This window comes from Mycteria americana, chromosome 3 (assembly GCF_035582795.1).
Source record: "Mycteria americana isolate JAX WOST 10 ecotype Jacksonville Zoo and Gardens chromosome 3, USCA_MyAme_1.0, whole genome shotgun sequence".
Lineage (NCBI taxonomy): Eukaryota > Metazoa > Chordata > Aves > Ciconiiformes > Ciconiidae > Mycteria > Mycteria americana.
This window is the reverse complement of record NC_134367.1, coordinates 85,906,285-85,919,417: the sequence shown is the minus strand read 5'-3', so window position 1 is coordinate 85,919,417 and position 13,133 is coordinate 85,906,285. Positions and strand designations below refer to the sequence as shown.

The 13,133-nt window shown below is 37.2% G+C and overlaps 1 protein-coding gene across 1 annotated transcript in view; it reads right to left on the bottom strand.

The window, feature by feature from the left end:
- The window catches only part of RYR2 (ryanodine receptor 2), a 334,723-nt gene that overhangs the window by 256,332 nt on the left and 65,258 nt on the right, over window positions 1–13,133 (bottom strand). The window contains exons 6-8 of the mRNA XM_075497176.1: window positions 12,344–12,418; window positions 11,518–11,596; window positions 10,644–10,756 (exon numbers count right to left, since the gene is read on the bottom strand). Coding sequence (XP_075353291.1) covers window positions 10,644–10,756; window positions 11,518–11,596; window positions 12,344–12,418 — 267 coding nt within the window. The remainder of the gene's footprint in view (window positions 1–10,643; window positions 10,757–11,517; window positions 11,597–12,343; window positions 12,419–13,133) is intronic.

Below are 13,133 nucleotides of genomic sequence, written 5' to 3'. Positions count from 1 at the left end.
TCATGATCCAAGCAAATCTGAAACTATCTTTCCCTGAAAGGCTCACTTCCTGCCTAAGCATTCAATGGGTGCTCATTTTTTACCGAGTTATTGCCTATCTTCTGCCAAAGAGCAGGTCTTTCTGGTGAGTGCCACAAATGCTTTCTCTTCTCAGAATTCTTCGTGTGTGTGTGTGTGTGTGCGCGCGCGCACACACGCACGTGTGTTTTCCAACTAGTTCAGTGGCATTATCGTCTCAGAAATTCTAATCTCAAGGTATACTATATATCACATCCATACAAAAGCCTTTGTCCCACACCAGTCAGTTCCACTGATATACTGTTAAGTACCAAACAACATAAGATTATACAATTATAAGATTATAGAACCAAGCATTCTATAAATAAGCAGCTGCTTTGAAGTATACTGTTTATCCTACCAGGTAATAGCTTTTCAAGTGCAGTAACATTTAGACACTTTTACCAAAACTTTATTTTAAACTACTGGACAGTAACTGTGTTTACACAGTAGTATTGGTCTCTGTTTCTGTATGTCGTGACCAACATTAACACCTTTTGAGTAAAGTTATTAACCATACAGAGGAGAAAAATGGCAATGGAGGTGAGAAGGGGGTAGATTCCCAACGACATGTGCAGAGCCCTTCTGTCTTCCTGCCTGCACAGCTTCTAGCTGTACAGTGGTACAAGAAATAGCACATCAGCTCATTTAGATGGCTCCCATAACAGCCAGTGACATACAAAGTAAGAGATCTCACAAAAACCATTTTTTTCCACTGCGCCAGTGTCATTCAGCACATGTAATGGAGGATGTTCAACGAACAAACCACCACTTCACTTCTTACTTTCCCCTTATGGCAATTATATAACTTAGTCAATGGCAGACCAGGCTGAGAAATTACAATCCCCAGCACAACTCCAGTCCCAGTTCTGCCCTCTTGGCCTTAATTATATTGTTAGGTTTTCTCTGAGATCACTACACAGGCTCCAGTTAGGGACAATGAGCAATTCAACCAGCACAACGAAGCAGGAATATCACTTTTTGTGGAAAACGCATCATTCAGGGTGGGGAAAAGAGGAAGAGGATAATAACTCTGTCATTTAGATCTGCCATCACCAGAGCACTCCTTGTAACTGTGTGCTTTGTACACGTTAATGAACTTATTTTCACACACAATGGTATCAACTGAATTAGCGTTCCATTTTATAGATAGGACACTGAACAAAAATACATCGCTGACATCTCTCTTCAGAGCACCTGTTATTTTTATCCATTCATTTGACTCCAGTTGCAGCTCTGATTATAACCCAGATGCCTCAAGCCGAGTCATCAGAGAATAAATCTTTAAAAAGTATGGTTTAAATGACCTAATACAACACATGACCACCAAAGCAGAGAAATATCTCTGCAAATCTCTTCTTTCCTTCACTTCCCTAGATTGCTTGCTTCATCCTTCAATTTACAATTGAAGGCAGGAGTCTTGGCAACTACAGTTCCATATGCTATGGTGTTCATCCCCTGGACACCATCCATAGCAAACAATAAAATGAAGCTTTGACCATGTACAGGAGGTAGCCTGTCAATGGATATTCAAGGATTCAGTTACATCGAATGTATAGAAAAAAACCCCCAACAGATTAGAGGTGCCAGTCTTAATCCTGGCATTGCCTAACTTTTCAGTGCTATACTTCACAACCTCAATGGTGTTTTAAAGCAATCTGCTGCCTGTTTGTAACTTATTTGGAGCTTATCCGCTTGGTTTGGTACTTTCAGCACAATAAAACTGTCAAAACGAAACACAAATTCCATAACGCAACATCCAGGATGTGGACATGACACTCACACTGATGTTGAGCAGCCTCCACACCTAATACACAGATCTTTGCTAGCTGGCATAACAGAGTATCTGGCAGAAGTAGGAGGTTGCCGTCATCAATGAGGACCACATGTGTAGCACAGGCCTTTCAGGTATGCAGTAACAACATTTGCAAAGCAGAAATATGTTAGGTTCAGGAGTCCTGCTTCAGTCCTTCAGGAGTCTGTCTAATCCTGGTATGGGTCTTCACCGTTACAGACAGGTCCTTCAGCCTTCTGCCTCATCCAAGTATCTTTTCTGCACTGGTGTCCAGGCTCAATGAAAAAGCTAGATTTATCTTCTCTACTGATAGAGTAATAATCTCCTAAACCAGCATTTAACCTGCCATAGGTTTTTAATCACTTTTCAGAATTAAATTATGCTATTTTATGAATACAGGTTAACACTACAGTCTAGAGGCAGCTTCTCAAGGATAAACTCCAAGACTCAAATCTCCCAGACTGCTACAGGTTTCCCAACTAAACCTACCATCACGTTATAAACTCTGTACTGCTCTGCAGAAAAGTAACGCAATCACATCTCTGTTTCCAGGTCTTCAAGAAGAACACAGTGTATTCCAGCTCACCAGAGAGCTTAGGAATCAGATAGTAATTTCCACAAGAACCCTTCAGCAGTGATTGCAGCAGCATAGCTGTGTTTACAACAGCTCTAAATAACTCGATGATGTATTTTAAATTTCACAGTCTGCCTCAAAGTTTCTGTTCTCCAAAACGTGCATATGTGCAAAGAAAAAAACATAAAGAAAGCAAAACTTTTCCTTCAGGCTTCTTCTTGGCTAAGGTGTGTCAATACTGACATCTCATCTAGCAGCATTTATTTCTATGTGCACTTTACATTATGATGTCTCTGCCTTCAATCTTGGGCCATTCCAAATAGCAAGAATAGCAAAAGAAAAATAATAAAGAAAGTTTATTTTCTGGTACATTTTGAGAACTGCGTACAAGGCAGAGCAATTCCCAGAATGCTTAAGTAGTGTACACAAGAACAGCATCAGCCACTCTGCTTCAAAAGTTAGTACCAGCTGGTGCAGAGATGGAGGCTACAGACATGACCCAATTCAATCTATTTCTCTTTTGTACATGGAGATTCTGACAGCCCTTGCTATTTCCCCTTTCTAACTGTCTTAAAATGACTACAATGATCAGGACAGAGAGCAGTTTCAAACCATTTAGGCACTTATCCTCAATGACCCAAGAACCTGTGAGATGTTCCAAGTCTTGAACAGACACCATTCCCATGACAGGTACGCATCAGGGTGAGGGGGAGCACTTCATATGTTTCACTACTTTTACTTAGTCAGTCTGAGACCAGGCAAAGCAAAACTGGAAGATGTCCACACTGGAGATATTTCTATCTCGGGAAAGAAGTCAAAAAGTACATACCTGTATCTATAACTTCAAACAAACAAACACAAAACTATACTCTTTCTTTTTTTTTTTTTTTTAATTAGGAAGGAAAAAACATTTTGCATCCAAAAAATGAAAATGCAGATGCATGGCAGGAAAGCATAAGGACCCTCAGAGGGTAGGTGGGGTAGTCTGCATTCCCCCTCTTTATATTAGCTCTCCTTCTGTGCTATAACCACGAAAAGCCTGAAACACATCAGCTACTACGCTTCCAAATGATTATCACTTAGTACAATTAGACACAAGAGCTTTCATTAACGAAATATTAATTTTACAGAAGTATTCAAAAATTAGGAAATGTCAAACAAAGTAGGCTATGGAAAAAGAATGGCTTCTGGGGAATCCATCATATTACAGTCTTCAATGGCATGATCCCATACAATTTTTTCCACAAGTGCTGCCTCATTGTATATACAGGATAAAGGAGTTCATGAACAGCTGCTCAGTGCTTTGTTTTCTCCTCAATCTTCAGTCTGCAGCCTCATGCTTTATTCAGTATAGTCAATTCTTCAAAGCTTTGAAAAGAGAATTATTAATTTCCTCATAGGTTTTTTTCTTACTACCAACAATTACAGCATGTCACAAAACACAACAAATATTAATGAATTCATTTTCTCAAAACCCCAAAGGAGTAGCATTATAGCCCATTTTCCAATGCAGAGTGGAAGTACATAGATTACACTAGGAAAGTTTCATTAATCTAGGATGCCCAAGTTGAGGTGACAAGGACCTGTTTAATGCCCACTGTAGACTGCATTATATACAGTTTTAATGTTCAAGGCACATCTTCCATTCACCTCAGTTGCAGGTATCAAGACTGAGCAACTCTGGGACCTCAACCTCTAGCAGAAGGAGGAGACTTCAGAGCCACAACTCAGGTAAAGAATATTCCTGCTAAGGGATGAAGATTTAGTGACCACTTGAAAGAAGATAAAAGACTATCTGCTCAGCAAATTCCACAGCAGAGTCTGGTACAGAATCTAATTCTCCAGGAAAATAATTAACTAACCATCATACCACCAATCCTCCACCTGCAATTCCCAGCTTGAAATTTCATTTTCAAAGTTGCTTCATTCTACAGCCTCTCTGCTACTGAGTCCTGACACATCCATCAAACTTTTATCAGCACTGAGATAGTGTTCCATAAAAAGTCAGTGTGACTGTATATTTAAAAGATTTTATAAAATATATCAGTGACATCATTTGCACATTTTCTAATGCCTGTGGTTTTTCAAAATCTAAGAAAATTATTTTTTGTGGTATAATTTACATGTAATTTTCCTATATTTAAAAAAAAGGGGGGTCAAAAAAAACCCTACAGTTACAGTAGGTGGCATCACACTGACACCCACATGAACCACAGGTAGAGACAGAAACTTTAAAACCACTTTTCAGACATCTGCCACCTAAACTAACACAGGAGTAGGCTGTCAGCATACCACGGGTGACTGCTGTGCCTTAATAAAATGGGTTTCCTAGATAGTTGCTGATAGCCATTATCTAGCCTAATTGCTCTAGGCCTCTCCCACTCTCTTTTCCTCTCCAAATCTTTATCCCAGTCCCCTATCTCTCACCTAGCCAATACAGCTTCCTGAAACAGTTACAGCCTACCTTATCACCCAGAATTAGGACCTCCTTCTGCTTCAAAATGTTCTCCTCAGACCTACAAAGCCTCAGCATGGCCTTTTGGTTTTTTTCTTGGTCAACCTCTTCTTTCCCATGTCAGCCAGCATTAGACTTGTCTCCAGAAACTCACCACAACTCCTGCCCCTCAATTCTTTCCTCATTTCTTGGCCCCAGACTTTCCCCTCTCTGGATCTTTGTCCAGCAGTTCGGTACTCCCCAGCCAGCCCACTCCTTCTCTACAGATCTCTCTTGTCGTCCTTCATTCCCAGTCCCACTCCACTGGTTCTTCTTTCAATTCTCCCTGCCAAAATGGCACAGGTTTTCTGCCCCAAATTTCTAACACAAATTTAACCAGCAGATGCCCACTCCTCCCTTGTCACCAGCTTCTTGCCCCAGATGATTCGTTAGTCCCTTACCGCCTGCCTGCAGCTGCCAATCTTCTCAGCCAGTCATCAAGTCCCACTCAGTTTCCCTCCTTCCCACTTCAGTCCCAGGCTCCTGTCCCTGCTACATCACCTGCCTTTTGTTCCTTCTACTTTCTCATAGCTTCCTCCTCCACATATCTTAAATGACAGCAGATCGCCGACAGCACATAAGACACTGAGTTCTCAGCTGTCAATACAGTGCCTGACTTCATCCCTGCCTTGAGCCACCCATTACAAGGAATATCTGGTTCCACCGGGGTTGGGGTGTATTTAATTATTCGCTGTAGAGGGAGTTTAAGCAGTTCTTTAGCACACAGGAAGCGCAAGAGGTCTAGCTCATGCAAAATCGACAGTCATCACTTTTAGCTACTAAAGGAAAATTTTAAAAAATCTTCCCTGGGCATGACCAAGCTGCGTTATTTCAGGAGAATGCTTCTTTACTAAGTTTAAGCAAGGATAGGCTTGTTACCTTTCTTTTCTTTTTTTTCTTTTTTTTTTTTTTTAAAAAGTTAGTGAAAAGTACACTTGTGATATCAAGAACACTCCTAATTTCCTGTATTTGTTATAAAGCGCGGGATGCTCAACGTTTTCAAGAAAACGAGATTAATTTTCTTAATGATGTGAAAAATTTTTTTTCTTCCCTGTCTTCAAGCTCAGTGATGTCTCACCTCTTCTGGATGAACTAAAAAAAAAATTCTGTCAGACTGATTAAAAAAACAAAACAAACAAACAAAAAAAAAACCCCAACACCGAAATAGATGCTACTATTTCTAATAAGTATTTTTTTACATTACAAGCACTTGATTATAAGTACTTGGAAGCAGGATTTTATAAGGCAGAGCAGCTTGACAACCTTAATTATCGGGAGATCTACCAGCCTCCACAATAAAATTTCAAATTGTATAAAGACTCCGTGGGAACTGCATTATGATCAGTGTAACAGAGCAGCTCAACACTACCTTGGTTCCACTAATTTCAGGTTTGTTTATGCAGATTCAAATTATTTTTAAGAAAAACCTTTTTTACTATTTTTCAACAAAAAATAGTTCACTTTTTTTTTGGAATTGTTAACTTACACAGAAGACAGCAAAGTCCAATACTGAGTTTCATACTCTTAGAAAAAAAAAAAATGAAAGGGGGAGAGAATAAAATTTTTAAAATTCACTAAAAAAAAAAAAATAATAATCACACACTGCTATGTTCCCTGGTACTATTGCACCAGCAAATGCTACAGATATTTAGAAGCTGTCCCAAGGATCTGATAATAAATAAGAGAATTAAAACTAAGAGCTGAAAATAAACAATGTATTTGATGCAAGAGGATGCAGAGGGAGTGCCTTTCCAATACTCAGGAATCAGTCCTCCTGTCCAGGACAAATGACAGATATTAGCTCCACCTTTCAAATAATTTGACCTAATTTGGATGATATTATTTTTGAAAGGGAACTCTGTCATCAGTTAACCATGATAAAAATCTTCAAGGAAAAGCTTACACTTCAAAGGAAAGTTTCCAATTAGTTTCATATTAGTTTCCAGTATTCAAAAAAAAAAAAAAAAGTCATTTAAGTCAAAGAAATAAATCTCAAGGTTTGTTCACAGATTTGCATAATGCAGCTGCAGATCAGCATAACAGTCAGGACAGCAACTCAGCAGCTACGTATATATCACAGTGCAGAAATTGTTGCATTATACTGAAATCTGTGCATTGTAGATTCAAAGTTGGGGTTTTTTTCCTCTTTCCTGACTTCTTAGCCAGAATAACACTGACCTCATTGATACTAATTTTCATTTTCATCTTCATTTATGCATTTTGTATTTCAACTTCATGTCTAAGGTCTTTTTTCTTGAATTATGTTTAAAAGACTAAGTTACCCAGAGGCTTCATGAATTTCAAAGAAATTACAATTAATTGAATTTCTAAATATTGAAAATTGGCAATTTTGAAAGCAATCGTGGTATATAATTAACAATAGGCACAGGCAAACCTCAGTGCAGGGGTACATGCTAATATGTACAAGATGGGGAAACATGCTGGAAATATTACATCTCTTCATCAGCCTGCACTGCTTCAAGAAAGGAAACAGAGCAACTTGGGCTTGAACTTAAACGGTGGCAATATTTACAGCTTTTTGCCCTATGCTAAGAGGGTTCAGCAGAGCCAAGTTTCCTCCCTGAAGGATCTGGCAATAGCGCAGCTCGCGCGTTACGTAATGCCACAAGCACTTACATAAGTGCTTTTCCTCAGAAATGCTACACAGAAAAATAAGCATCGAAAATCCTATTGTATAGGTAGGGATAATGAGAGTCAGAGCAACCAAATGACTTGCCCAGGGACATTGCTGTGAGTCAACAAATAGCCAAAATCCACATCTGTGGACCTTGAGCTTACTATTTCAACACTAATCTTCCTATCAGTTTAGCACTCGTTCACTGCAATTAAAAAGATGACTCTTCAGGGCAACAAAATAAAGTCAATCGTCCCAAAATCTTTTTTTGATGGAAAGCAGGGAAGGGGAACTATAGGAAAGTCCTGACATTTTCTTAATAACTTAATAGTGGTTGACAACCAAATTAGGTCTAAACACTAATCTACTGACTACACTGAGATCATGAAGTCACAAAGTCAACAGGGAAAAAAAAATTAAGTAACTAAGCTGCACTCAGACAACTGGAAGACTAACCTGTGAAGCTGACATAGCTCTGCTCTCCCCTTGTATTATACAAATTAAACTAAGTTCTGACTACATTGTGCAAAAGCCATGCCCTGTGAATGAATTCTGCTCACCTGTTATTTCTACATACACATCTTTGCCCCAGGATTGTTAACCTGTTTGTCTTAATTCGGAGATAATTAGCAAGTTGCTTGAAAACATAGAGCAATATTGCAATATAAAAAGGTGACATTCGAACCCTACTTCTAACAGCATATAGACATAGAACATTTGATGGAAAACTTACCTTTTCCTAAGGTTTTAACTGTAAGCACACAATGCACATAAACCCAACTCTCAGCATCCTGCTGAACATCACTCTCTGTCAAGGGATCGCTGAGGAACGCCTCACCCTTAGAAAAAGTGTTCCTCGAATGAATTCAATAGAGCCTATTTGGTCTCACTATCCAAGTGGATTCATAAAAATAATTTCATCTCTCCACAGTCCTAACTATGGTAAAAGGTATCAGTTGCTACTTTCCTTTAAGTGTTGTAGAAAAGAGGGACTGTAACATGACACTGCACTCAGAATGAAAATGCTCTGATTATTCTCAAAGGTACATCCTTTGAAGTTATTTTGTAGGCGGCCTAATAGATTAAGACTAACCGTTTAAGATGGAGACACAGCTTTCATGAAAAATATTCATTCCTTGATAACTGGCTAGTTCAGTCTTTATCAACTGTTGGAATTTTCATAAGACTATCATTGCTTTATTTACAGTGCTAATATAACTACTGAGTAGGTAGCAAAAACACAAATATTTTTATGATTGTGAAGCTATGTGGTTCCCCAGCTCTTAATTTAGTCTGGAAAAACATCTCTTCATAAAAATGTGGGGGTGAGTGCATGTAAGAGCAAAATTAATTTGCTGAATCTTTGCTCCTTCTTACTATCAAACCAGAACTGAATAACTGAAACAGGTTCAATAACTGTTCATTAAACTCTAGCTCTAAACCATTTTAAGACTATAATACAGAGATTAAAATATCAAGAACATAGATTTGTGTCATTTCTCTCTACACTGAAAATATAATTTATTTTGAGTTTATTGATATTTTGCATGGAAGACACAGTACGCGCATTACGTGTCTGTGTTGAGGAAAATCATGTGTTGAGGAAAATCAGTCTCTGCAGTCAGCATCATGTCTCTTGCTGTATAAAAGTACATATGACAGCCTTGAGAATCAACAGTTGAGGCACAAACACTAAATAAAATAAAAGGCTGACTTGATTTACTAATTAGAGGGCAGAAAGTATGAGTTCAGGCATATACCTACACAGACACACAATTTGGAGCAAAATTCAACTTCAGCAACCCAATTCAGCAATTCAATGAATTTCAAAAACATTCAATGTCTTTAAATAAAACCTTTTCATGAATTAGATTTCTCATTGATTTTGTCCACAATAAGTTGCTTTTCCCATAAGTCTAATTACAATTCTCATAAAAGTAGTTATTAAAAATAATTTTAAAATGTAAAGATGATTGGAAAGTTGTCAGAAAGTCTACTTACAAAAAATAACTCATTAAATGAGTTACTGAGCTTCTAATTAGAAGTTACAATTATATTCTAATAATTGTATTCTCATTTTTCTATGTGTTTCCAAAAGAAGGGAGAACATTTTCAATTTTATCAAAAAGAAATAAAACATTATTTTTAAGTCTTATTAAACTCTTCACTTCTTTTTCTAAATACTCTAAAAAACTTTCAGAAATAAAGTTTCATAGCATAAAAAAGTGAATAATGTAGAATAAACTTTAATGCTATATGCAGATCTGAGACAGTCCTCTTGACAAAGCTAAAATCACTTCCTCTTTAAAGATCCTTTTTTTAGTTGTAGCTACATTTGCCTAATCACTCGGGCTGATTTTACAGAAGCTTCCAGCAGATTGATTTTCTTCTTATTTTCATCTTTTTTTTCCCGATAGAATAGTTCAGGTGCTTGCAACACCAAGAATACAAAATTCATCTTAAAGTGCTGAAGAGTTTCATTACAGAACAAATGGGAGATACTTTGATGAGGAATACAGTTATTTAAACCAGTGATAAAATGCACCTGCCACAGAAAGCTTTAAAATATTTCAATTATATTTAATTATTAAGTATTTTAATTATCTTTAATTATGACATGTCAGTAGCTGTACATATTGCACTGTATGTAATCCTAAGAAAATATGAACCTTTTAAACCCCACAAAATGCTATGTACCTAAGTTAAACATGCCAAAATTTTGGTACAAATTTTTAATTCGTATATCATAGTGCTGTTAACCTCTGAACACTCACAGGGATTCTAAACACCTCAATTATGCAAGTTGGACAGATTTCTTTTTTCTGTATTTTCTTTTTTTCTTCATTAGTAAATTTCTCAACTTCTTTTCCATTATTGAAATGAACACAAATTAGATTAGTCACATATCAATGTCACACACTCCAGACCTTCAGTGTCTTGGTTTTCAAAATGGTATCAAATACCAGTTTAAATACCTTAAGCTATACTTTTGTGGAGGTGGAAACGTGAACCAGACTTTAGTATAAGACTTTTATTAAGTGTTTTTTCTGTAGAGGAAGCACTGTACAAATATTCTTACAGAACTTACCAAATATCTTTCTGAAGAGACACTGACTAAAATAAGATCATCTCCAACACGTACTTTTTCTCCTTCTGATCGTTGCTTGGAAGCAGGATGGATGGTCCACCAGCATGCCTCACCTATATCATTATCAAGTAATAGCAGAGAAAGAAATTAGAAAGAAAATGCCCAACATTATTGCCATTACTTTCACATTTATCTCAGTCCTAAAGTTCTGACACCAGAAGTGGGTGTCTAATTCCCTAGAATAGTTCTAAGTGTTAAAGTCACAAATTTTGTTCCCATGATAAGTCTTGCTTTCAGATATACTTCTTGACTGTAAAGCATGCTTTTCAGAAAAAAATCTCTTTGATCCTGGAACTGTTCAATTGTTGCTGTTATCACTGTTATTACTCCTAGCTAGAGCAAGGCTTTAAAAAACAAGCATTCTTATTACTTCTAATTAAACAATTAGACCAAACTGATGGCATTGTAAGAAGCTATATCCGTCTTAAAAATACAAATAAATCCAAGTCACCAGCAATTCTAAAACTTTCATAGAATCTTTATTTAAAATTATAAAAGTTTAAAAAATTTTCAGCAGAAGGCTTCTACAAGAACAGCAACTTGCAAATATTCCTTTACTTATATTCAATATTATAAATTTATATTTAAATATCAATAGACATGTTTATATCTCATAGAAAAGAAATTACATAATCTATTAGAAAATGTAAAGATAAGCTACTGAATGTGTAAAACAGAAAAATATTAAGTTTTGTTTCTTTAGTCCTTAAAATACTCTTAATTTTTACATGATTTATATGTATTTATAGGACTCTATTCTGATTTTTAGACTGAAAGTATTCTTCATTACATAGTCTTTAAAACTAGTGTTTACCTGTTGTGTCCTCTTGCAATCCGACATCAAATGCCAGCTTATCCATTGAAGATCGAGATGTAGAAAGGCAGCATAGATACTGTCAAAAGAAAAAAGCATGCATTACTATTTCTGCTCACATCTGATAAACCACTGAAATATAAAAAGCCACCAATCTACTAACACAGGATTAACTATTCTTAAATTATCCCCACTGGTTACTATCAAGAACATATATGACTGATAAACTGAATGGCACTCAAGGAGACTTGGCAAAGATATATGCTCTAAAATAACCTCTCAGCCTACCCAGGTTATCTTTCCACTGAGAAGGGAATAATGAGAGTGGAAATAAAGGAGCTGGTTGCATCAAAGTTCAGCTCCATGAAGCTTCACTTGTAGTTCAGGAGTCTGGAACCCGTATAATTCATCAGGGAACTGAAGACTAAGGCTTCTGTCCAAAATATGTGCAAGAGGGAATTTCCTTTTCCACTCAGTGTCTAACATATATTCAGGTTGCCAGCCAGATGCCAGCTGTGGATTCAGTTGCAGCTTATGCAATATGCAATATCCAAGGGAAAAGAAATGAGAAATCACCAACTCAAAACAGACTGACAGAGAACTCATCACTATGGAGCCAGACTTAGTTTTAGCGCTTACCCAGATATGACCAGCTTGTATTTCCAAGCATCTACCCTTCACAAAGGTTTCCATTAACCATGGGTAAAATAACTCTTTGATGTGAATAATTCTCCAGATATCAGTAAATGGCAATAGTCTGGGTGCTTTCGAACACAACTTTCATACAAAAAAGAAATCATTGCTGCTATCGACCCCTATTACATACCATGCCGCTGTAGGAATGGCGCAGCAGGATTGCATGCCCATAGAGTAGTGTTCGATGACCGCCACCTTGTGCAGACTGAAAGATAAAGAGAAGTGATATACTGGTATGTTGTAATAAAATCAGGCCTTTTGAGAAAGAAAAAAGAAAAAAAGAAATCCTCATCGATCTCTGGACAATCTGTATTTGCCCTGTGACATAGAAGGCTGTTTCTTTATAAAACGCTATTCAGGGATTAGTTCAAGAAGGTAGTTTTATGAATGTGTTCTCTTTAGTTTTGATTGCCTCAATATATTGACCTTTTAAGTCTTTGGGCCAGATCTAAGGTAGAATTTGGACAGGCAAATCTAGAAGCTACTGCCTTTTTCCATTAGAAGTGCTCAATTCACTGATGAGGGAAAATGGTGTACTTTTACCGTCACCAATTACTGTCACAAAATATGTTCTAGAAGCTTGAATCCTTCTTCCTTGGGATGAAAGCAGGTGGCCTCTAGAGAAAGAGCAGCTTTGATGCATGTCACACTACCCTCTACATCCTTATGTATTGTTAAATCTCTCCATATTCACACATTTTCTATCCAAATGATATACTTTTCTATACAGAAGGTATGCAGAGGGAGCTTCTGGAGTACCATCCCTGTTTTACCAGAAAGTATTAATGATATATCAACCACATTGAAGATCACCAACCTCCAGACTCCTTGCCCCACAGTTTTTAAATACTATCAGACGGAATTCTTTATCTGCTAGGCCACGTAAGTGCTCAAAGACATCCAAGCTAACTCAACAGGAT